Raw genomic sequence first — 26,573 nt, forward strand, 5'->3', positions numbered from 1 at the left:
CACGATCTCACTGTCCGTGAGTTCGAGCCCCGCATCAGGCTCTGGGCTGATGGCTCAGAGCCTGGAGCCTGTTTCCGATCCTGTGTCTCCCTCTCTCTCTGCCCCTCCCCCGTTCATGCTGTGTCTCTCTCTGTCCCAAAAATAAATAAAAAACGTTGAAAAAAAATTAAAAAAAAAATAAATGATGCTAGATCCTAGGTGTGTTTTGGTCTGGGTGTTGAAAGGGGCTTGATAGATTAGAGAAAAAAGGGGAAGAAGAAAAAAGGAAATTGTCTGAAAATTTGAAAAAATGAATACACTGAAATAGAATAAAATGAAATGATGGAAGTAAAATAGAATTTGAAAAATTTACATAAAATAAAGTTGAAAAACATTAAAAATATTTTAATAAAAATTGAAAATAAAGACAGAATATTTCTTTCTGTATTCAAGAAAAAGAAAAGAAACGAAAAAGAGAGGAAAAAAAAAAGAAAATTGAATAGGTGGACCAGCAAACAGACTGAAATACGATTGAAATTACTTGGTTTTCCATAGAAGTCAAACCATGAAGCGCATTATAGTCTGTAAACTAAGCAGGTGGAGAGACTTGTGTTCCTGAAGAGCAAGGTTGGCCCAGTTAGGCAGGGCTTAGTGTAATGGCTCCATCCTCCATTAGTTTTTGCTGCTTAGCTTACTGGGGTGGATTGTTGTGGTGCTTGTAGGTGGTGTATGCACATGTGCAGGAACGGTGAAAATGGCGTCACCCAGCTACCAGGTCTCTAGTATTGGAATTCTGTTCTCTCCGATCAGCAATTGTGCACCCGTCCTTTGTCTCCGGCTTCTGTCCACTCCCCACTTTTACACTGTCTGTGACCAAGCCCCAGGCAGCACCTCCCTCCTGGATTTTATCTCAGATGTAGCTATGTTTGCTGACCCCTCACTTCTGAGGGACTGCGGCTTTGACCTGTTCTGACCCTCTATGGAGTGTCTCACCAAGCAATGGCTGGGTGCTGGCTGCACCCAGGAACGTTCGCAGGACCATGCTGCTACCGATGCCCAGAGACTGCGGCTGGGTGCCAGCCTGCCCCAGAAAAAGTTCACACGATCATGTATCAGCAGCGTTTCAGGGATTATGGAAAATCACAACACACATCTGGCACCAGGCTTCACCCTTAATGACCTTGTTCCAGCACCAGCAAATCTGGTTGTTCTCCTGGGTCCACTTGGGTCTTTGCCTGTGTGGGGGCCACACAGCCTCTACCAGATGTCCTCCCCACAGGGGAACTGCCTTTCCCCTTGTGGCCTGAAGACCCCTGGACTCCACTCTGCTCCTGGGGGTTCGTCCTTCTCACCAGAGCACCTCCAGGTATTGAGCTGTGGAGTTTCAGACTGCAACCCCCCGTTTATAGAGTCTTAAAGGAATTTAAACACTCTCCTTTCTCCTCTCTCCTTCATTAGTTCAGTCCCTGCGGCTGTTTACACTTTTCCACTTTCTCTCCAACTGCTTTTGCGTTGGGGGGGGGGGGGAGGTGCTTTTCCCATATTCTCCCCCACTGTTTCCATTCTCTCTCCACAAGCAAAAACAGCTCCCTGCCCTCTGTGGCTTCTCTCTCCCCCAGTTCACCTCTCCACACCATGTACCTGCTGAGTTCTGTGGTTCTGGTTGTGCAGATTGTTGTGTTAATCCTCAAATCAGTTTTCTAGTGTGCAGGATGGTTTAGTATTGGTCTGGCTGTATTTCATGGATGCAAGATGCAAAAAAACCTTCCATGCTCTTCCGCCATCTTGGCTCCTCCCAACGGCTTGTGTTTAAATGCCTAAATTAGTATTTTTGCATTCCTTGCCCATAATACAGGCTCGAAAGAGTAGAGTAAGCTCCACTTTTATCTCATTGCCTAAGAGCAAGGAATGGGGGCTCAGGAGAACCACATGATTATTGTTTGCTTGTGAGTAAATAATAGTTAATCTGTTCTGCTCCAGAAATCTCATGTATGCATTCAGGATTGTGGAAATAAAGGAACACCAACCAAATGAGAAAAGCAGAGGCTATTTATTCAGAGCTTGCTGCAGCAAGGGAGTCAGCCATGGTCACTTGAGTTTTAGCAGAGACTCAAAGGCAGAGAGAGGAGTAGGAAAGCTTCCTAGTGGAGAAAAGGGATGGCTTTAGATGGGGCTTGTTTGGAGGCTGTTCACATGGGGAAGCTGGAGATGCCTAACTAGAGGCAGGGCCTACTATGTGACTGGTCAGGGGAGCATGTTGGCTTTCTTTCATTGGTTGTAAGTTAGAAGGAGGGAGAACAATTAGGGAAGCTGTCAGTTATTCATCAAGTCCTGGCCATTCTGGGCCGATTGTTACAGAAATCATTGTCCTGCTTCCTGAATGCTACTAGAGATAGCAGTCTGATTTTCTATAAGTCTTACTGAAAGTAGGCTTGCTTCTGGGATAAATGTTTATTTTAGACAAGGGTTTGGTTTCCTGGGAAGGCTGCTGTAGGTTGTGAGTCAAAGTTCTATTTTTACATATGTCCTGAGCATTGTCTGTTTGTATATTCAGTCTCCTAGGATAAGTGTAATAGGGTTAATGAAAGAGTAATAGTCTCTCTTCCTGGGTAAGATCTAAGAAGTGATTATTTGGTGAGTCTAGCCAGAGGATTCCTGTGACCTGTCACAGTGTTTTCTCAGTCCAGAGAGGGTAGGAGAGCATAAATTATCCTGAACCTTGAGGAGACTAGTGGTCAGGAATAAGGAAGCCAGAAGGGACTGCATGGATGCATGTCCAGAGAACAGGAGGGAACAGGAGCCCCTCAGAAGTTGCTGGCATAGACAACTCTGATGAGATACCTTCTGCCCCTCAAACTTTAATGCTATGCATGTCCCCATGCACTTAGATCAACTTCAAGAAAGAGAATAGGGAATTCATGAACTGACAGAGGCTTCAAGTATTAAGTTTTAGAAAAACAGAGGGAGCTATGGTTCTTGCACACCTCAGTTTGTGACCTGAGATAGTCATTCACACTCATAATGATGATGATGAGGAGGAGGAGGAGGATGACGACGACGACGACAATGGTAATAGCAATGCTGCTGGAGAACATCACATTCTCCTTTCTCCTTATTACAGTGTTACTATATAATTATATCTATCATTGTTTTGGTTACTTTCCATCTACTCTCAAACTCTTTACTCTTCTCATGATTCATGGAGTTCAAGTGGGCAAATTATAAACCTCTTAACAGTCAACTTTCTGCCTCCTCTATGTCTGTGCCCTCACTTTTTCCCACTTTACATTCATGACCATGGATCTTAAATGACCTCTGATGCTACTTAAAAGTCCTGTTAGGTTCTCTGTTCCATTCACTCTTTCATTCTCTTAGGTGACTATTTCACACCTTTCCTCTCTTCTCAAATCTCCAATACCTCTTTTCCTGTCTCACTCTCTGTCTTGCTTCCTGTTGCACTGAAAATAAAAAGCAATCAGAATAAAATGACAAGATTCCCCCACCCCTTTCCTGTCTACTTTTATTTGGGTCTATATTCTTTGCATTCCCCCTTGTTACAGTGGGCAAACTCTTCATCTTCCAAGCCAAGCCCAACCTTTCCACACACTGGTACACTAGATCCTACCCACACTTTCTCAGGCAGTTCTAAATAATACAAAAATATGTCTTAATACTCTGTTATTTCTATGGAATGGGAAAAGGGAAATTCAAACAATTGAGCAGTTCTTATATAGGAGATGTGAGAACAATGCAGATTATAAATGTGGTATTTAAAAATAACTCTAGACATTTTTCAAGTAAATAAAGGATGACAGTTTAGGAAAAATAAAATAACATACTTCTGTCCTGTCTTACAGGATCAAGATATAATATCCAGCAGAGGGCTGCCTTAATTTATGAACTTAAAAAAAACTCTGACTATCCTATTTCTCCTTGGGAGTAGTATTAAGTGGCACCAATCTGCGTACAACCCTTTTGTTTTTAAATTGATGTATAAACACACAGAGAAATGCACACACATTAAGTGTATAGTTTGATGAGTTTTTGGCAAATGCATTCATTTTCCTTACTCAGATATAGAATATTTCCACAATCTCAGAAAGTTCACTCGTGACTCTTTTCTAGTCAGTCTCTACCTCTCTTCATTCCTAATGAGGTGCCCACTATTGTGATTTCTATCAACATATATTAGTGTTGCATGTTTTCTAATTTCATATAAATGGGTATAGTATATGTTCTTATGCCTGCTTTTTTCATTCGACATAAGGTTTTTGGAGGCTTATGCATGTTGAATGTATCAGTGATTCCTTCTTATTGTTGAGTAGTATTCCATTACACAAACATTCCATAATTTGTTTTTCCATTCTCCTGGTTTATAAGAATTTGATTATGATGATTTGATTATGATTGATTATAATTTGGGTTCTTTTGTATTTATCTTGCTTCAATTTAATTGTGTCCTTATGGCTCTGTGGGTTGATATTTTTCATCAAAGTTGGAAAAATTTCAACCATTATTTATTCAAATATTTTTTCTACACAATCTTTTCCTGTCTTCATTTCTTTTGTAACTCCAATTGCATGTATACTAGATGGCTTGTTAGTGTTCCAGAAGTTACTGAGACAATTTTAATTTTCTTCTATATTTTTTATGATTCAATGAGGATGCTTGCCATTGACTTGTCTTAAAATTCACTTACCTTTCTTCTGCTGAATATAATCTGTTGTGAGTCCATCAACTCATTTTCTATTTAGATATGCTATGTTTTCAGTTCTAGAATTTCTATCTGGTTCTTTTTTATAGTTTCTATTTTTTTTTAATTTTCTTATGTTACTTTTTATATCCATCTTTCCTTTTAAATCACTGAGCATATTTACAATAGCTATTTCAAAGTGTTCATCTGTGAATTGCAGCTTTGGTGTCATATCTAGATTTGTGTCTTATTTTTTATTCTTAATTATGGGTCATATTTCTGTTTCCTTGTATGTCTAGCAGTTTTTGACTCCATGCTGGAAATTATGATGCTACTTTAAAAAATGTTGATTCCAGACCTTCTGAAAGGTGTGAAGTGATATCTCATGGTAGTTTTGATTTGTATTTCCCTGATTATGAGCGGTGTTGAATGTATCTGTTGGCCATCTGCTTGTCTTCTTTGGAAAAATGTCTATTCATGTCTTCTGTCAATTTCTTAAATGGATTAGTCATTTTTTAGGTCTTGACTTTGATAAATCTTTATATATTTTGGATACTTGCTAACCTTTTATCAGATAGGTCATTTGCAGTGATCTCATAACATTCCATAGGTTGCCTTTCAGTTTTGTTGGTTGTTTTCTTCACTGTGCAGAAGCTTTTATATTGATGAACTCCCAATAGTTTATGTTTTCTTTTGTTTACCTTGCTTCAGGATACATATCTAGAAAAAAATTGCCAAAGATGTCAAAGAAGTTACTGCCTGTGCTTTCTTCTAGGATTTTTATGGTTTCAGGTCTCAGGTCTCACATTTAGGTCTTTCACCATTTTGAATTTATTTTTGTGTATGGCGTAAGAAAGTGGTCCTGTTTCATTCTTTTGCATGTTGCTATCCTGTTTTCCCAACATCATTTGTTGAAGAGCCTACCTCTTTTCCCATTGGATATTCTTTCCTGAATTGTCAAAGATTAATTGACTGTATAGTTGTGGGCTCATTTCTGGGTTTCTGTTCTGTTCTATTGATCTATGTGTCTATTTTTGTGCCAGTAACATACTGTTTCATACTATAACTTGAAGTCTAGAATTATACCTCCAGCTTTGCTTTTCTTTTTCAAGACTGCTTTGGCTATTCAAGGTCTTTTGTGGTTCCATACAAGTTTTTGGATTGCTTGTTTTAGCTTTGTGAAACATGCTGTTGGTATTTTGATAGGAATTGCATTAAATGCGTAGATTGCTTTGGGTAGTATAGACATTTTAGTGATAATTGTTCTTCCAATCCATGAGCATGGAGTATCTTTCCATATCTTTGTGTCTTCTTCAATTTCTTTCATAAGTGTTTATAGTTTTCAGAGTACAGGTCCTTTACACCTTGGTTAGGTTTATTTGTAGGTGTCTTATTACTTGGGGGTGGAATTGTAAATGGGATTGTTTTCTTAATTTCTTTCTGCTCTTTCATTATTGGTGTATAGAATTGCAACGGATTTCTTCACATTGATTTTGTATCCTATGACTTTACTGAATTTGTGTATCAGTTCTAGCAATGTTTTGTGGAATCTTTTGGGTTTTCTATATAGAATATCATAACATCTGCAAGAAGTGAAAGTTTGACTTCTTCCTTGCTGATTTGGATGCCTATTGTTTATTTTTATTGTCTGATTGCTGAGGCTAGGACCTCCAGTACTATGTTAAATAACAGTGGTGAGAGTGGATATCCCTATCTTGTTCCTGACTATAGAGGAAAATCTCTCAGTTTTTTCCTATTGAGGATGATATTAGCTGTGGGTTTTTCATACATGGCCTTTATGATGTTGAGGTATGTTCCATTTATTCCTACTTTGTTGAGGGATTTTATCATGAATGGATGTTGTATTTTATCAAATGCCTTTTCTGCATCTATTGAGAGGATCATATGATTCTTATCCTTTCTTTTATTAATGTGGTATATCACATTGATTGATTTGTGAATATTGAACCATACTTCAGCCCAGGAATAAATCCCACTTGATTATGGTGAATAATTATTTTAATGTACTGCTGGATTCAATTTGCTAGTATCTTGCTGAGAATTTTTGCATCCATGTTCATCAGGAATATTGGCTTATAGTTCTCTTTTTTAGTGTAGTCTTTGTCTGGTTTTGGGATCAGGTAATACTGGCCTCATAGAATGAGTTTGGAAGTTTTCCTTCCATTTCTTTTTTCTTTTTTTTTTTTTTTTTTAGCATTTTGAGAAGAATAGGTATTAACTCTTCTTTAAATGTGTGGTAGAATTCCCCAGTGAAACCATCTGGCCCTGGACTTTTGTTGGAAGATTTTTGATTACTGATTCAATTTCTATGCTGGTTATCAGTCTGTTCAAGTTTTTGATTTCTTCTTGTTTCAGTTTTGGTAGCTTACATGTTTCTAGGAATTTATCCGTTTCTTCCAGATTGCCAAGTTTGTTGGCATATCATTTTTCATAATATTCTCTTATAATTATTTGTATTTATGGTGGGGATTTTGTTATTTTTCCTCCCACGTTTGTAATTTTTAATCCTTTCTCTCTTCTTTTTGATCAGTCTAGCTAGGGTTTATCAATTTTATTTAATTTATCAAAGAACCAGCTGTTGGTTTCATTGATCTGTTCTACTATTTTTTTTTTGTTTCTATATCAATTATTTCAGATCTAATCTTTACTATTTCCTCTGTTTTACTGATTTTAGGCTTCATTTGTTGTTATTTTTCTAGCTCCTTCAGGTGTAAGGTTAGGTTGTTTATTTGAGATTTTTCTTGCTTCTTGAGATAAGCATGCATTGCTATATACTTCCTTCTTATGACTACCTTTGCTGCACTCTAAAGGTTTTGGACCATTTTGTTTTCATTTTCATTTGTTTCCATGTATTTTTTAAAAAATTTCTTCTTTAATGTCTGGTTGACCCATTCATTCTTTAATAGGATGATCTTTAGCCTCCATGTATTTGTGGTCTTTCTAAATTTTTTCTTGTGGTTGAACTCAAGTTTCATAGTGTTGTGGTCAGAAAATATGCATGGTATGATCTCAATCTTTTTGTACTTGTTGAGGCCTGATTTGTAGCTTAGTATGTGATCTATTCTGGAGAATGTCTCATGTGCACTTGAAAAGAATATGTATTCTACTGCTTTAGGTTGAAATATTCTGAATATATCTGTTAAGTCCATCTGGTCCAGTATGTCATTCAAAGCCATTGAATCCTTGTTGATTTTCTGTTTAGATGATCTGTCCATTGCTGTACGTGGGGTGTTAAACTCTCCTACTATTATTGTATTATTATAAACTAGTTCTTTATATTTGTTATTAATTGCTGTATATATTTGGGTACCTTCAAGTTGGGGGCATAAATATTTAGAATTGTTAGATCTTCTTGGATAGTTAGTTCCCCTGTATTATGATATAGTTGCCTTCTTCACTCTTGTTACAGTCTTTGGTTTAAAATCTAGTTTGCCTGATAAAAGTATTGTTACTCTGGATTCTTTTGATGTATATTTGTATGATAAATGTTTCTCCATCTGCTCACTTTCCATCTGTCGGTGTCTTTAGGTCTAAAATGCGTCTCTTGTAAGCAGTATATAGATGGATCTTGATTTTTTTATCCATCTGATACCCTATATCTTTTATTGGAGCATGTAGTCCATTTACATTCAGAGTGATTATTGAAAGGTATGGATTGAGTGCCATTGTGTTACCAGTAGAGTTGGTGTTTCTCTGATGCCCTCTGGTCCTTTCTAAGCTGTCAGCACACAGCCCTATGTGGGGCTCGAACACAAAAAACATGAGATCATGACCTGAACCAAAGTTGGATGTTCAACCGACTGAGCCACCAAAGCACCCCTGATTTTAGTCTTTCTTTCCCACTCCAAGAGTCCTCTATGATATTTCTTGCAGGGCTGGTTTAGTGGTCACAAACTCCTTTAGTTTTTGTTTGTGAAACTCTTTATCTCTCCTTCTATTCTAAATGGTAGCTTTGCTGGATAGAGTATTTTTGGCTGCATATTTTTCCCCTTCTGCACATTGAATATATCATGCCACCCCTCCTTGCCTGCCAAATTTCTGTGGAGAGATCTGTTGTGAACCTTATTGGTCTTCCCTTGTAAGTTATGGACTTCTTTTGTCTTGCTGCTCTTGGGATTTTTGATTTCTATATTTTGCAAATTTAACTACATTACGTCTTGGTGTTGGCCTGCTTTTGTTGATTTTGATAGAAGTTCTCTGTGTCTCCTGGATTTGGATGTCAGTTTCTTTTCCCAGATTAGGGAAGTTTTTAGCTGTCATTTTCTTGAATAAACCTTCTGCTCCCTTTTCCCTCTCTTCTGGGACTCCTATGAAATGGATATTATCATGTTTGATGGAGTCACTGAGTTCCCTAAGTCTACTTTCATTTGAAGATTTTTCTTTACCTCATGTTCAGCTTTATTATTTTCCATAATTCTATCTCCTATATCACTTATTCATTCCTCTGCTTGCTTCTTTCATCTTTGTAGTCATTACATCCAGTGGTTTTGGATCTTGGTTATATCTTTCACTTCAGCCTGATTGGTTTTTAGGTCTTTTATCTCTGCAGTAAGGGTCTCCATGATGTTCTCTATGCTTTTCTCAAGCCCAGCTAGTGTTCTTACGATTTTTGCTTTAAATTCTGGATCAGGCAGATTACTTATATCTGTTTTGATTAGATCCCTGGCTGTGACCATTTTTTCTTTCTTTTGGAATGAATTCCTCCATCTTGACATTTTGTCTAGGTCTCTGTCTTCTTCATTGTGTTAGGAAAGTCTGTTATGTTTCCTGCTTCTGAGAGTAATGGCTTTATGAAGAAGAGGTTATACAGTTTCTGGGACGTGGTGTTTCAGGAAGTGTCTCTGGTGTGTGCTGGGTGCACTCTGGGTGCTGCTGTGTTTTGGCTGCTGTATTCCTCCCGTCAGTCATCTGCAGTTTCTCCTTGCCTACAGTGGACAGTGTTTGTATCTTAACCAGAGTGCCGTGAATCTTTACTAGGTGTGCTCTAGTCTGCTTGTTAAAAGAGACCTGATGCTATTTCCACTAGAACTGAAGTTCGCGTAACTCTCTGGTTGGTAGACATGGTGTATGTGAGGGTTTGTGCTGGTCTTCTAAGAGAGGGGCCTACTGCACTGGTCGCTAGGCACACTTGCCAGAGAAAAGCAGTACCAGCAGAGGTAAGGGCAGGTGGTACTTGGTGTAAGCAGGCTAGGCAGCAAGTGTTGGTGCTGTGCTGTTTACTGAAGTTGGTTTATGCTGATGTATGGGGGAAGGAAATGGTGTCAACCCATTCCTCTGTCTCTGGAGAGGGGAGTTTGTTCTCACTGCTGTCAGAGAAGCACTTTCAGATGAGCGAATAAATTCCCCTCAGGCGATCACAGGCATTTTTCAGATCACTGTATTCACACACTCTCTTGGTCACTTTCCTGCCTAGAGCAGTGCAGCATACCTTAGGCTCTATCCCAGCCAGGTCAGCTAACTTTTAAACTTCCAAGCTTCAGGGACCTAGTGTGGCTGGGACCTGTGCTGCTCCTTTGGGGGCTGAGCTTGCTGCGCTGAGACTGATGCAGGTTTGACCCAGAAAGGAAGTCGTGCCACAGTGCAGGGGTGTGGAGTTTGAAGCAAGCAGCCTAAACAGCCAGCCTCCTGGTTAGTTGCCCTTAGCAGGTGTCTCTGAGCCTATGCTGAGAGGTGGGGAGGGAAATGGCAACCATAGGTTCTTTTGTCCCCAGAGAGGCAATGGCACTTCTCACAGATGCACTCCAAAAAGAATGAACAGTCTCTTCTTATGCCACTTAGGTGATCCTCAGATTGGGCAGGCTGCCCCAGGGTTGCTTGCCTGCCTTCTCTCAGGAGTAGGGCAGTGGCCTCGGATCTCTACCCCAGCAAAGCCTGGGGTCCTCTGAAACTCCAGTCTTTTGAGCCCCGCTGGCTGCAAAGACACAAAATGCATCCCCACTCATTTCCCCTCGCCAATGGCTTTGGGGAAGTGTTCTTGTGCTTATCCACGTGTGCTTCACTCTCTCTAGCTTTTCTCTGTGACCAGGGATCCTTTCCCTCTGCAGCAAACACTATCTGTTTCTCCCCCAAACCACATCTCCACACTTCCTACCTTCCTCAGAGTTGCCTCTTCTCTCCCTCTAGTTGTGCAGTTTGTTCTATCAATTCTAGGTTGATTTCTAGAGTATTCAGAATGATAGTTAGCATTCAAGGGAGGAGGCAAGCCTAGGGTCCTCCTACTACACCACCATCTTAGCGCCCCCCCCCCCCAATTCATTTTATATGATCTCTCCTGCAAACTTTCTGAACTTGTTTTTAGTTTTATTAGCTTTGTACTGGATTCCCTAGGTTTTTCTCATACAACATGATGTCATCTGCAAATTGAGGTAGCTTTACTTTTTCCTTTTCTGTAGGGATGACTTTAATTTCCTTTTCTTGCCTAATTTCCCTAGAACCTCCAGTACAATGTTGAGTAGAAATGGGAGAAAAAACATAACTTGTTTTTTCCCTGATCTTAGACAACATCTTTAATCTGCAACTTTATTTATTTTTAAATGTTTGTTTATTTTTTAGAGAGAAAAAGCACGAACAGGGGTAGGGGCAGGGGAGGGGCAGAGAGAGGAGCACAGGGGATCCAAAGCAGGCTCTGCACTGACAGCAGCTAGCCTGATGTGGGGCTTGATCTCATGAATCATGAGTTCATGACTGGAGCTGAAGTTGGTTGTTAAACTGATTGAGCCACCCAGGTACCTTTTAGTCTGCAACTTTAAGTGTGATGTTTACTTTGGCTTTTTTTGTAGTTGTCCTATATCAGGTAGAGAAAGCACTGTTTTAATGAAAGAGTATCAGATTTTTGTTACATGAGAGAGTATCAGATTTTTCGTAATGCCTTTTCTCCATCAGCTGAGGTTATCATGTAGTTTTTGTCCTGTATTCTATTAATATGGTGTATTTTATTACTAGATTTGCACATGTTAAACCAACTTTGCAGTTCTTGGGCAAATCTCACTTGATTTGGGAGTTTAATCTTTTTTTGTATGTTGGTTAGATTCACTTTACTAGTATTATGTTGAGGATTTTTGCATGCATATTCCCAAAACATATTGCCCTGTGGTTTTCTTTTCTTGTAAAGTCTTCTTTCTTGTAAAGAAATGCTCCTTCTATTTTTGCTTTTTTTTTTTAGAAGAGGTTGTGAAAGAATAGTGTTAATTCTTCTTTAAATCTTTATTAAAAATCACCATGATGCCACCTGAACCTGAGATGCTCTGTATGGGATATTTTAGATTTACTAATATGATCTCTTTACATGTTATAGTTTTATTTAGATTTTCTGTTTTGTTTAGTTTGTGACTCGCTAAGAACTTGCCCATTTCATATAAGTTTTCTAGTTTGTTGGAATACAGTTGCTCTAGTATTTCCTTATAATCCTTTGTATTTCTGTACAATCTGTAATGAGGTCTCCTTTTGTATTCCCACTTTCAGTAATTTGAATTCTGTCCTTTCCCCCCCTTGATCTAAGTAAAGGTTTGTCAATTTTCTTTATCTTTCCAAATAACTGTTCTATGGGACTTCTGTATGGTTTTTCTATCCTCTATTTATTTCCATTCCAGTCTTTATTACTTCCTTCCACTGCATGCTTTTGTTGTAGTTTGCTCTTCTGTTTACAATTTCTGAAGGTGGAAAGTGAGATTATTCATTTGAGATCTTTATTTTTTTAATATAGGCATTTATAGCTATAAATGTTCCTCAAAGAACTGCCTTAAGAGCATTTGATTAAGTTTTGTTGTATTACTTTTGTTTTCATTCATCTGAAAGTATTTTCTAATTTCTCTTGTGATTTCTTCTTTGACTCATTGGTTGTTTAGGAAAGTGTGTACTTTGTAAATATTTTTAAATAGTCCTTTTGTTATTGATTTCTAATTTAAGTCCAATGTAGTAGGAGAACTTTTTCCCCCAGTGCTTTCAACTGCTAGAAATTAAAAAGATGTATCGATTATATAAAATTTTATTTTATTATATATGTATTTTTTCCTTATGATGTGCCTTTCATTCCTGTCAATTATTCATTCCATAGCTGAAAACCTATATTTCTCTCTCCCCTTTACCCATTTTGCCCAACTGCCCAACCCCCTCCACCCTGGCAACCCTCAATTTGTTGTATGTATGTATAGGTCTGATTCTGCTTTTTGTTTGTTTATTCATTTGTTTCTGTTTCCTTTTTCTTTTCTTAAATGTTTATTTATTTTGAGAGAAAGAGCGAGAGAGCAAGGGAGGGGCAGAGAGAGAGAGGGAGAGGAAGAATCCCAAGCAGGCTCTGTGCTGTCAGTGCAGAGTGCAATGTGGAGCTCAATCCTATGAACCATGAGATCATGGCCTAAGCCAAAATCGAGAGTCGGACAGTTAACCGACTGAGCCACCCAGACACCCCTGTGCTTTTTAAGATTACACTTTTAAAGATTTATTTTTTTTTTTCAACGTTTATTTATTTTTGGGACAGAGAGAGACAGAGCATGAACGGGGGAGGGGCAGAGAGAGAGGGAGACACAGAATCGGAAACAGGCTCCAGGCTCTGAGCCATCAGCCCAGAGCCCGACGCGGGGCTCGAACTCACGGACCGCGAGATCGTGACCTGGCTGAAGTCGGATGCTTAACCGACTGCGCCACCCAGGCGCCCCAAGATTACACTTTTAAGTGGAATCATATGGTATTTGTCTTTCTTAGTCTGACTTGTTTCATATAACATTACACATTCTAGGTCCATCCATGTTGATTCAGATGGCACAATCTCATCTTTTTTATGGCTGTGTAATATTCCATTGTATGTATACACCACAATTTCCTTATCCATTTGTCTGTTGGTAGACCCTTAGGTTGCTTCCATATCTTGGCTGTTGTAAATACTGCTGCAATAAACATAGGGATGAATATATCTTTTCGAGATAGTGTTTTTGTTTTCTTTGGGAAAATATCCTATGGTGGAATTATTGGATGATATGGTATTTCTATTTTTAATTTTTTGAGGAAACTTCATATTGTTTTCTGCAGTGGCTAGACCAATATACCTTCCCACCAACAGTGCAGGAGGGGTACTTTTTTTCTCCACATCTTTGTCAACACTTGTTGTTTCTTTCTTTCTTTTTTTAAAAATTTTATCCATTCTGTTTTTTTAAAAATTTTATCCATTCTGGCAGGTGATATCTCATTGTAGTTTTGGTTTGCATTCCCCTGATGGTTAGTGATATTTAGCATCTTTTCTTGTGTCTGTTGGCCATTTGTATGTCTTCTTTGGAAAAAGGTCTATTCAGATCCTCTGCCCATTTTTTAAATTGGATTGTTTGCTTTTTGGTGTTGTGTATGTTCTTTAGATATCAGAGACATCATTTGCAAATATCTTTTCCTATTCAGTAAGTTGTCTTTTTGTTGATGGCTTCCTTTAATGTGCCAAAGCCTTTTATTTTGTATAGTCCAAATAATTTATTTTTGTTTTTGCTTCCTTTGCCTTAGGAGACATTTCTTGAAAAATTTTACCATGGGCATACTTGGGTGGCTCAGTCAGTTGCGTGTCTGACTTTTGATTTTTGCTCTAGTCATGATCCTAGGTTTGTGGTATTAGGCCCCATTTTGGGCTCTGTGCTGAGCCTGGAGCCTGCTTAAGATTCTCTCTCTCCCCCTCTGCCCCTGTCCCTTGCTCACTCTAAAATTAAAAAAAAAAAAAAGACAAGAAAAATACTATAATGGCCAATGTCTGAGAAATTACTGCCTGTATTCTCTTCAAGGATTTTTATGGTTTATGGTCTCACATTTAGGCCTTTAATTAGTTTTCAGTTTATTATTGTGTATGGTGTTAGAAGTGGTCCAATTTCATTCTTCTACTGGTAGCTGTCCGATTTTCCCAGAACTGTTTATTGAAAAGATTGTCTTTCCCCCATTGTATATTCTTGCCTCCTTTTTCATAGATAAATTGACCATATAATTGTGGGTTTTTTCCTGGGGCCTGAATTCTGTTCCATTGATCTATGTATCTATTTTTGTTCCAAATTAGAGAACATATTTTGTATGATTTTAACTCTTTTAAATTTATTGAGGCATGTTTAATGGTGGAATATGGTCTAATCTGGAAAATATTCCATGTTTGAGTAGAATGTGTATTGTCCTGTTGTTTGGTTGAGTGTTCTATACTGTTTGTTACATCTAGTTGGTTTATAGTATGGCTTAAGTGTTCAACATCCTTGTTAGTCTTCTATCTAGTTGTTTGTGTTTATTATTGCAAGTTGGGTATTAAAGTCAGTAACTACTATTTTTGAATTATTTATCCCTTTGATTATACCAGTTTTTACTTTATGTATTTTGGGGCTCAATTGTTAGGTGCATATATATTAATAGTTATTATATCTTTGGAATAGATTGGCCCTTTAATTATTATAAAATATCTATTTACCAGAGCAGCTGGGTGGCTCAGTTGGTTGAGCATCCAATTGACTCTTGACTTCGGCTCAGGTCATAATCCCAGGGTTGTGGGATTGAGCCACACATTAGACTCTATGCTAAGCATGTAGCCTGATTAAGATTCTCTCTCTCAGGGCGCCTGGTTAGGCTCAGGTCATGGTCTCACCGCTTGTGGGTTTGTGCCCCACATCAGACTCTGCGCTGACAGAGCCTGGAGCCTGCTTCAGATTCTGTGTCTCCCTCTCTCTCTGCCACTTCCCTGCTCATGCTCTGTCTCTGTCTTTCAAAAATAAATAAACATTAAGAAAAACCTTAAAAAAAGATTCTTTCTCTCTGACCCTCTCTTCTGCACTCTCTAAAAAATAAAAGTAAGTAAGTAAGTAAATAAATAAATAAAATATTTATTTCCAGTAATTTTTCTTGTGTTAAAGTCTATTTTGTCTCATATTAATGTAGTCACACCAGGTCTCTTATGGTTGTTGTTTGTATAGTATATTCTTTTCCACCTTTGCTTTGTATCTATTTACATCTCTGAATCTAAAGTGTATCTCTTGAAGACATATGGGAGGGATTATAAGAAATACAGCCAGATAGTCATTGACTTTTTATTGGATTGTTTAATCATTTACATTTAAGATTATTATTGATATTATGGGATTTACATTTGCTGTTTTGCTTTTTTTTTCTGTGTCTCATATTTCTTTTGTTCCTCTTTTACTATAAGTTTTTATTCTAGTATAGCATTTCATTTATTTAATGTAATATTTTTGTATTTTTTGAGTTTGTTAAAAAATGGTTGCTCTGTGGCTTGCATATACATAACAAATTATCAGAATATACTTCATTTTATGCTAACTTAATTCCAATGAGATATAGAAATTTACTCCTATATATCTCTATTACCTTTCTCCCTTTTTGCTATATTTTAACGTATATTATAACTTTATATGATACAAATCTGTAATACAATGTTATTTTATTACTTTAACATTTAATGCATTTTATTTTTTAATGTTTATTTATTTTTTTTTTAATTTTTTTTTCAATGTTTATTTATTTTTGGGACAGAGAGAGACAGAGCATGAATGGGGGAGGGGCAGAGAGAGAGGGAGACACAGAATCGGAAACAGGCTCCAGGCTCTGAGCCATCAGCCCAGAGCCTGACGCGGGGCTCGAACTCACGGACCGCGAGATTGTGACCTGGCTGAAGTCGGACGCTTAACCGACTGCGCCACCCAGGCGCCCCTAATGTTTATTTATTTTTGAGAGACAGGGAAAGAGAGAGAGAGAGACAGGCAGGGAGAGAGAGAGACAGACAGAGACAGAGACAGAGACAGAGCTGGGGAAGGGCAGAGAGGGAGACACAGAATCCAAGCTGGCTCCAGGCTCTGAGCTGTCAGCACTGTGCTCGACATGGGGCTCAAACCCATGAACACGGAGATCATGACCTGAGCTGAAGTCAGACACTTAACCAATGGAGCCACTCAGGCGCCCTAATTTAATGCATTTTTAATCAGCTGAAAGAAGAAAGGAGAGCACATATATGTTTAAGGAGAATTACTTTATTAAACTTCTTGTTACCATTTCTGGTTCTTTTCAATTTTTGTGTATTGGAGTTCACATCTGATGTCATTTCCTTACTTCAGCACAAGTTTTCTCCCATTTTCTCTCACTTGCCTTCTGTATTGTTGTTATTGTAAACTATATTGCATTTCTGTGTGTTATAGGCTCAACACAATTTATATACTTGTTTGTTTCCCCAGGAAACTGCTTTTTAAAATAACTATATAGAAGAAAGAAGAAACATTATTTTGCCTTTTATAATTGCTGATAATTGCCTTGTCAGTGCTGTTGTTTCTCACGTGGATCAATTGCTGTTGGATATCACTTAACCTTCAGGCTGAAAAAGATCCTTCAGTATTTATCAAAAGGTGAGTCTGCTAATAGCAAATTCCCTGAGTTTTGGTTTATCTGGGAATATTTAGTTCACCTTCATTTTGAAATATAGTTTTGCTGATATAGGATTCTTGGTGGAAATGTGTGGGGTTTTTTTCTTTTTCTCTTTCAGCACTTTATGTCACTGCACTGTCTTCTGGCCTTCATGGTTTCTGATCACAAGTCAGTTGTTAATCTTGTGGGGGGTTCTCTTGGACATGATGAATCATTTTTCTCTTGGTGTTTGATTTTCTCTTGTCTTCATTTCAATATTTTGACTATGATGTGTCCAGGTGTGTATCTCTTGGAATTTATTCTACTCAGATATTTTTGAGCTTCTTTGGTGTGTACAGTAATGTTTTTATCAAATTTGTGAAGTATTAGGTCATCATTTTGTTGAATATTCAATCTGCTCCTTTTCCTCTCTTCTTTCTGTCTGGTACCCCCAGTATATGTATATTGGTGTGCATTTAATGGTATCCCATATTTCTTACACTCTCTGTTCATATCGTGTGTGTGTGTGTGTGTGTGTGTGTGCGTGTGCGTGTGCATGTGTGTGCTGCAGACTGCATAATCTCTATCTATCTTCAAATCCTGCCATGATTCTTCTACCAGCTTAAGTATGCTATTGAGTCCCTCTAGTGAATTTTTCATTTCAGTTATTATATTCTTCAACTCTAGAATTTCCATGTAGTTCCTTTTATATCTCTCTTCATGGATATTTTGTATTTGATGAGACTTTGTCATCTTCCTTTAATTTTAAAAATTATTTCCTTTCATTCTTTGAACATATTTATAAAAACCACTTAGAAGTTTTATCTGGTATATTCAACATCGGGGTCACTCAAGGGCAGTTTCTATTCCCTCTTTTAGTTCTCTACATGAGTCACACTTTCCTGTTTCTTTACATGTCTCATGATTTATTGTTGAGAACTACATCTTTAGGTAATATACTAACTGGATAATGATCTCCACCTCTCTTGTTTGCTTGCTTATTTAATGATCTGGATGGATTAGTTCAGTGAAGTCTAATTCCCTCACCCCCTGCAGCCTCTAATCTCATTCCCCATAAGGCATAGCCTTGGGTATGTACATAGTCTTCCTGATCAGCAGATAGTGACAACAGTGTGTACCTTTGCGGTTTATTATCTCCTTCCCTGATCTCACCACTAAACTTCAAGCTGTTAGCCTTCACTAATTGTTAATGGGTTGCTCTATTGTTCTAGACGATGGTCCAGTTGCAGTTGGACATTACAAGGGCAAGGTTTTGGTAGATTTTGAGACTTTTCTGACCCTGTGGCTCTTCCAAATTGTGTCTTTCCCTGATTTTCTCTGTTAAATTTTAGCTGGTCTACTATTTCACCCTCTTAATTGTGCGTTTTTAGAAAAATGGAATGATTTAAATTTGATTTGATCTTGAATGCCAAACATCTGAACGTGCTCCCACAATATGAAGTCAAATATTTCTGTGAAAATAAAAGGAAACCTGTTTTTAAATCATGGAGCTGGGGGATCAGAGGGGGAGCTCTCATGTCTTACAACTCATCATCAATTGCAGAGCACAACAGGAAGAGATATATCTTGCAAGTTGATACTACTTTAGCTATTTTGCTACCAGCAGGAGGAAGAAGGATTTCCTCCTCCCCCCCCCCCCCCACCGAACCAGCCTAGTCAGTAAGAGATGTTCAAATCTCAGCCTAAGACTGTCACACCCCAGCCAATGAGAAGTCACTATACTTCCAGCTCCCAGTTTATTCTAATGGACTTTCTGTTTACAGCATCCCCTTCCAATTTCTCCTTCTCCTCTGTAAAAGAGTCTCTTCTCTTTTGTTCTATGGACTTGCCTATGGTTTTTCAATAGATTTGTTTGTCCCAAATTGCAATTCCCTCTGGCTCCCAAGTAAACCTATGTTTTCTGGTAAAACAGCTGACAGTTTATTTTCAAGGTAAATGTTACTCGGTGTCAGAAGTGGGATCCAGAAAAGACCCTCCCCTCCCCCGCTCAACAATTCCTGGGGTGATGAGCAAAAGCCACTGGTATCCACAGAGCTACTTGAGCTCACTGCTTTCTTGGTGAACCTTGGAGTTTGAGGCTAAGTTTTCTTCTGGGTTTTGAGTTCTGCTCTCTCTCTCTGTTTTGATTTCTCCATGCTTTATTAAGGATCTGTGTTAAGGCCTTGCCCTCTGAGAGTACTCATTTGGACTTTGGTCCCACTCTTTTTTAGAACTAAACTTTTCCTGTTGAAATTGTGCCTGTTGGAAATATGCTGACTTTGGTCCGATACCTTTGAAACCAGGCTGTTTCTACTGGAACTGTGCTGTTTAGGAATTTTCTTTGGTTTTAGGAAAAAGACTCTAATAAAACAGATCACAATCATCAAAATGCTTTGAGGGTGCCCCCTCCATTCTGGGTCCTCTGTCGATTTTATGTTTTAAAATCATGGCCCCCCTCATGTGCATTTCTAACTAAATATACCAACTTAACGGAAAGTAATGTAGAACTTCAATGGCCAATATGGAAGAACATTTGATCTTCCCAATTTTTTTCTTATAATTACATTAGAAACCTTTGTCTGCAAACAAAACAAAACAAAACAAAGTAAAAAAACTGAATGGGATAACTACTTTAATTGGTGCCTTGAGGGTACCAATTTTCAGGATTCTAAGTTTGCATCTTTGAAAATTACTGTTTCTAAATTAACTGAGGCAAAGGCGGCAGAGGGGGGTATAATTCTAGAATTTGACAGTATTAATCAAATAGCCAATGAGGTGAATTAAATGACCCTTTGAAATCTATTCGCTCCATCTCTTGTGGTTTAGCTGAGTCTGGAGACACTGATCATTTGTTCCTATTGAATCAGCTACCATCGTTCTTATGGACAAAATCTTCATCTGCTACTGGCAGAATCTACAGTGCACCTCCCATCAAGATTCAAAGAGATCCCTCAAAACCTCTCCCCAGAATTAATCAATAGCCTATAAAGAAAGAAGTCCTATAAGGCATTATGACCATAATAGAAGATTACAAGGCTCAGAGCCTCATTATATGCTGCACTAGTCCCTGTAACACTCCTAATTTACCTGTGATAAAACCCAATGGCCAGGGATGGAGGTTTGTCCAGGACCTCTGAGCAATAAATAACACTGTAATCCTTCATTACCCTGTTGTTCCTAACCCCCGTGTGTTACCAATATCCATTCCTGATGATAGCAAATTTTTTTCACTGCAATTGATCTATGCAGTGCATTTCTTAGTATTCCAGTTGATTAAGGATAGCTAACATCTATTTGCTTTCACTTAGAAAGAATGGAAATACCTGGACAGTAATGCCCCAGGGCTTCACAGAGTGTCCTTACTTTTCACAAAACTTAAAAGCTGACCTGCATGCTATAGTTTTCTTCAGGCTTTACTTTGCCACAATGTGTAGATGATTTGCTTCTTAAACTTCTTCACAGGAAGACAGTATTCACCTGTTAAACTTTTTGGCCTTAAAGAGATATAAAGTCTCCAAAAATTTTTTCAGTTTTCTCAAATTCAGGTTTGATACTTTTGGCATCTTATCTGGGAATAAGGACTACATGTTTTCACAGTGTGTTCCCAGGAGTGAAAGACCTTAAGCATCACATCGTGCAACCTGGAAATTTTGTCTTTTGGAAACGACACTTCCAGAAAGGCTCTTTAATCTCATGGAAAAGGCCCTTATCAGGAACTGCAAACCAATGCTTGTGCCGCCAAACTCCAGGGAACAGACTCTTTGATTCATATGACTCATCTGAAGACAGCACCAAACCCCGACTGCACCTACACACCCCCTAGTGTCCTGAAAGTAAAGATTTCCTGGATCTGAAGCACACAGCCTTTGGAAAGACAGATTTCTGAGTCTTACAACCCCTGAGGCAGGCAGGGAAATGCAGCATCATCCTTGTGGGGAGAGTTGGCTGCTACTTGATTAGCAGGTGGCCATTAAGGACTGACATCCAGGGTTTCTGACTCTTCTCATGTGTGACTCCCACCCACATGGCACAATAGTTATAGAACTATCCAAAAAATGGGAAAAAGAGATATAGAATACTCTATTCAACCAGAAACCGTTCATGGCAATTAAAGATAAATTCAATAAGAGTTGAAACAAAATTTTTCTGGAAAACTCGGAGGCATGATTCTGTTATAATTATAACCACTGACAGGGAATAGAGTTGGAAAATATCATACAGTACCTGAAGAAGCAAGTCCCCTTCAGAAAACAGTTCTGCATTGACCTGTGGAGAGGTATGCTCACTTCTTCCTGGATTCATGGGTGGGTCACCTGAGCAGTCTGCAATGCTGTCCTTTAGGATGGCTGAGGAAGACAAAGGTGGCATTGAAAACAAATATGTAATAATTTTGTTGGTATAGCTTGTGTTTGAGGAAACCATCTTTTTTTTTTTTTTTTTTCAACGTTTATTTATTTTTGGGACAGAGAGAGACAGAGCATGAACGGGGGAGGGGCAGAGAGAGAGGGAGACACAGAATCGGAAACAGGCTCCAGGCTCTGAGCCATCAGCCCAGAGCCTGACGCGGGGCTCGAACTCACGGACCGCGAGATCGTGACCTGGCTGAAGTCGGACGCTTAACCGACTGCGCCACCCAGGCGCCCCGAGGAAACCATCTTAATAGGAAACAAACTGAGGGTTGATGGAGGGAGGTGGGTGGGGGGATGGGCTAAATGGGTGATGGATATTAAGGAGGGCATTTCTTCTGATGAGCACTGGGTGTTATAGGTCAGTGATACATCACTAAATTATACTCTGGAAACCAATATTACACTATATGTTAACAAACTAGAATCTAAATAAAAATTTGGAAGAAATAAAAAAAAATACATGGTAGCTCTGAAATAAAGAGGGGGAAGAAAAGGAAAGCATCTTACAGCCTCAGAAGTGCCCATTAAGTGATCTGGTCATGATTCCTGGAAAGAAACCCAAGGGCTACTGGAGCTGCTCATGCTTGTTCAAGCCAACATCTAAGACAGAGCAGCTGTGAAAAGTCGAGGCTGCTTGAAATCAGAGGAAAGTCATTTGTACAGAGAGGTCTGCAAGTTGTTTTAAAAACAAGCTCATCACAGGGTTCATCAGAGAACCCTGTGGAAACTAGGGCACTCCTGCCTCTGTCTCTGGCCCGGGACCACTGGAGTGGCCTGCATGCTAGAGACGTAGCTGGTTGTCTGGGGAAGATTAAGGTATGGGGCTGGTGCTGGGGAACGAATTCAACCCAAGAGCAGCCCCACATAGAGATAGCCTAGAAATAAGACATTCTTCTGTGAAGAATGAGGCATTTGGGCCAGGCCCAGGCTGGCGGGGATCTAGAATGCCCTCACACCTCCAGTTCTGCACCACTCTACAGAGGCATTCCATGTCTTCTCAGGATCCTCCACCTCCCTGTAAGCTGAGTGCTAATGTGCTCCTCCATCAGCAGAACAGTCCCAGCCAGGCTGTCCCCCAAGTTCCCACAGGAGTGTGAACAGTGGGTTCTCATTCAGCCAGTTGTCTCTTTGGGACATGTGACTATGTGCTTCCCCTGCACCCCCCCCCCCCCCCGCCCCCGCCACCATCTCCAGGTCTCCAGCAAAGTCTCTTTATCTTCTTACTCTACAGTGGGCCCCAGCTGGTCTAAGACCCAAGTGATGAGCCATCCAGTTCTCTCTAGCTTGAGTTTGTGATTTCAAATTACCTAATTTTCATGGCAACAGAGACTCTGCCTAGTGCAGTGAGAGCAGGTTCAGTCCTGGCTCTCTCTCTCTGCTGTGCCACCTTAAAAATCCTTGAGTTCTCTGAGCCTTACTTTTCTATCAGTACTGGCAGATGATGACAGTGCCTCACAGACTCAGATGAGATACCTGGACAAAAAGCCTGGCTCATAGAGGATGCTCAATAGATGACAATCCTTTGTTATGAATTACATAATATGAAAATTACATAATGCTGAGTCACAAAGAAAGGGAGAACCGGGCATCTGGATTTGAAGAGCATATAGCAGATGAATGTGGGCTAACTGCTTAGTTATGAAACTTTTGACACATGGCACCTGTCCTGTTGAATGCGGAAGTAGGCAGGGATAGGGAAAGCCCTAGCCTCGGTCTTAGGCCATGGCAGGAGGAAGCTGGGACCTTGATATGGCAGCTCAGTGGGTTCTATGGCTTGGGGAGGCTAGGATCCTGTGGACAGTAGTGGGTCCTCAACAAAGCCGTTGTGTGTGTGGATCCTGTGGGTCCAGCCTTCCTGCCTGTTTGAGGGTCCAAAAGGAATGGGGACTGTTTTCCTCAGGCTGGCTCTTGAGGTAGCTGTGCCTCTCACCCAGGCTGTCCCCACTCCTGCCTACATGAGAAACAGCCTTGGAAGTCATTCATCCATTCAGAGGAGAGACCCAGAGGAGGAGTGTACAAAAGTGGTGGGAGAGACAGGACTGAGATCCACAGCTCTGAACAGACCAGGTTTTAGACTGGCCGAGGTTCAAGGTGTTTCCGTGTGAAAGCAGTTCACAACACACAACTAGTAAAGACAGCAGCTCTCCAGAGCATCCCAGGGGCACATATGTGCCTCTTTCCTTTGGGCCATCCTTGGGGGAAACCAGACCCAGGTCAGAGGGTCTAAGGTCTCCACCACTGTCAGTGGCCTGCAGCACAGCCCCTGTGCTCATGGCACAAACCAGAGACATCTGGAGGAGAGAAGGCCCAGGCACAGCTCTAGGCAGGCAGCCTGGAAACAGAGGCAAGGTTATTCAAGGCCAGGCTCTGGGTAATGAGAGGACTTTGAAGGGCCTATGCTTCCCTTCCCTCAAAGGATTTCAGCCCCTGTGGGATTCATAAAGTATAAAATTAACCATTTTAAACTGAGCAGCCCTGTGGCATTGAGCACATTCACAATGTTGTGCAACCTCCACCTCCATCAAGATCCAAAATACTGTCAACACCCCAAAAGAAAACCCTGTATCTGTTCAGCAGTCATCCTGGCCCTCTGACCCCAGGCCCCTGGCCAGCACCTCAAATGTGTTTGACCATTACATGGCTAGTCCACATTACTGTTATATGCGATTAAATAGCAGCTGCTCCTCTAAAGTTTTCACTGCATTTTGGGCAGTTTCATAATTCTCATTGTATTTTCAATGTTGACTGGATCCAATTAATTTTTTAATTTCTATTTTCAGCTGCTGTAACAATTTGTCACATGTTATCCAGGCCCAGAGTCTTCCTGTCTGTCTTCCTGGACTGCATGTTACCAGTTAAGAAGGGACACACTTTCCTCCTCTAGGAGAAACTGGCGGCCACAAGCTCACCTGTGCTCAGTTGCATCTCTGGATTTACTGAGTAAAAGTTCCACTTGCAGGAATGGGTTAAAACTACCTTTCAGCAATGACACAGTGAATTAGCAGGCAGGACATGGAAGAGTAGACTGTGCCCATTACATGGTAAAGAACTTTAGGAGAATAAGTGCTCCAGAAGATAATAAGAAATATCTCAATTCATATCGTAGTTTCATAAAAATGGTTGTTCTAAACCAAAGTTCTGCAAGGTGGAGGAGCACTTGGCTTATCACAAGAAATGACAAATCAACGGAAGGAAAGAATTCAGGCCATCAGCTAGGGACTTCTGCATATGCCAGTCTCTGAGCCTGGTGCAAAACACAGCCAGGCTGGGACCTGTGTCCATCTCCTTCTGTGGACAGCCTGAGAGATGGTGTGGAGCCCAGAATTTACACATCAGGTTGGGCATCCACTTACACGCTTGCATTCTGGTTCACCGACTGCACCTGTGCTGAGCATGCTGCCTTCTTCCTCTGCCTGAGACCAAACACCATGGTGCAGCCTTTGCCCGGACAGAAGGTTAACTCCAAGTGCTTGTGTGCACAGACTCCTCTCATAGCTTATTTTGGAACCACGGCTGCCACTTACCTGCGAAGTAGCTCTTCACCTTTAGGTAGCCCACAATCAGCCTGAGGATGGAGAGCTTGTCAAGCCGGGCCCGCACATCCTCAGGGAAGGGCAGCAAGTTGGTCAGTTTGGTCAGCTCTTGATTCAGGCGGTCCCGGTGCCGTTTAGAGGGGTTGGACTTGGCTCCTTCTGGAGGCTGTGGTTTAGGACTTGGCGGGGAGAGAGAAGCCATTATTCTCTGCCTTTCTCTGCACTGTCACTTGTATCACCCACAGGGCCCCAATGGTGTGCCAGACACTATCTGGCCCACATTCCTGGTGTTTGGAGGCACAAACCTTTGTTCTACAGTTTCAGGTTCTGCCCATGCATAAAACGCCACGGAGGCTCTGCCCTCCTGGCCAGTGGGCCCACGGGATGGATGAGGCCACTTCATACTGTGCACATGTTAGACCTGGTGGCCCTCAAAGCACCAGGAGCCGGGGACTGGCCATTCCTCCCCACTTTCTGGTAGCCTGACATATTTGCATCCATATGCAATTTTTTAAATTAGGAAATCTATACCACAATTAACACTGAAATGGCTGAAACTCCATTTAGGAAATTATTAAGAATTGAGCCTACACACACACACACACACACACACACACACTCACAAACCTACATTAACACACATCTATGTGTATGCTCTCTCTCCTTTTCTGTATGCACACACAGACCAAGGTACATTGTAATTACATTGCTGAAAACCAGTGATGGAGAGAGCCAGAGAAAAAAGACCCATTTCATACAGATGAATTAAGATACAATGAATGCTCACTTCTCATCAGAAAAAATGCCAGCCAAGATGCAATGGGATGACATCTTTAATGTGCTGAAAGAAGGAATTGTTAGCCCAGAATTCCATGACTCAGGAAAAGATCCTTTAAAAATGAAGGCAAAGAGGGGCGCCTGGGTGGCGCAGTCGGTTAAGCGTCCGACTTCAGCCAGGTCACGATCTCGCGGTCTGTGGGTTTGAGCCCCGCGTCGGGCTCTGGGCTGATGGCTCAGAGCCTGGAGCCTGTTTCCGATTCTGTGTCTTCCTCTCTCTCTGCCCCTCCCCCGTTCATGCTCTGTCTCTCTCTCTGTCCCAAAAAAATAAATAAACGTTGAAAAAAAAATTAAAAAAAAAAAAAATGAAGGCAAAGTAAAGACATTTTCAGACAAACAAAAACTCAAAGAATGTTTACAGAAGATTTGAGCTACAATAAATATTAAAATTTGTGTAATGTTTATTTATTTTTGAAGGAGAGAGAGAGAGAGACAGAGTGTGAGTGGGGGAGGGGCAGAGAGAGAGGGGCAGAGAGCTGGCAGCACAGAGCCCGACATGGGGCTCGAACTCATGAACTGTAAGATCATGACCTGAACCGAAGTGAGACGCTTAACCGACAGAGCCACCTAGGCGCCCCTGAGCTACAATAAATATTAAAAAAATTTCTTCAAGCTGAAGAAAAATGATATTAGACAGAAATATGGATCTCCATGAAAGAATAAACAATGCTGTAGATGATAAAAATTTAATGATTTTAATTTACTTAAAACATGATTGACTACTTAAAGAAAAATAATAGTGTTGCA

General features: G+C 40.2%; 1 protein-coding gene across 2 annotated transcripts in view; it reads right to left on the reverse strand.

Annotated features, from left to right (window-relative positions):
* The window catches only part of LOC147577686 (uncharacterized), a 67,589-nt gene that overhangs the window by 31,291 nt on the left and 9,725 nt on the right, over positions 1–26,573 (reverse strand). For both annotated transcript variants that reach the window (XM_086676242.1, XM_086676241.1), the window contains exons 2-3: positions 24,981–25,168; positions 21,272–21,393 (exon numbers count right to left, since the gene is read on the reverse strand). In XM_086676242.1, the coding sequence (XP_086532368.1) occupies positions 21,272–21,393; positions 24,981–25,168 (310 nt within the window). The remainder of the gene's footprint in view (positions 1–21,271; positions 21,394–24,980; positions 25,169–26,573) is intronic.

This window comes from Puma concolor, chromosome C2 (genome assembly GCF_028749965.1).
Source record: "Puma concolor isolate L17-30 chromosome C2, mPumCon1.1.hap2, whole genome shotgun sequence".
NCBI lineage: Eukaryota > Metazoa > Chordata > Mammalia > Carnivora > Felidae > Puma > Puma concolor.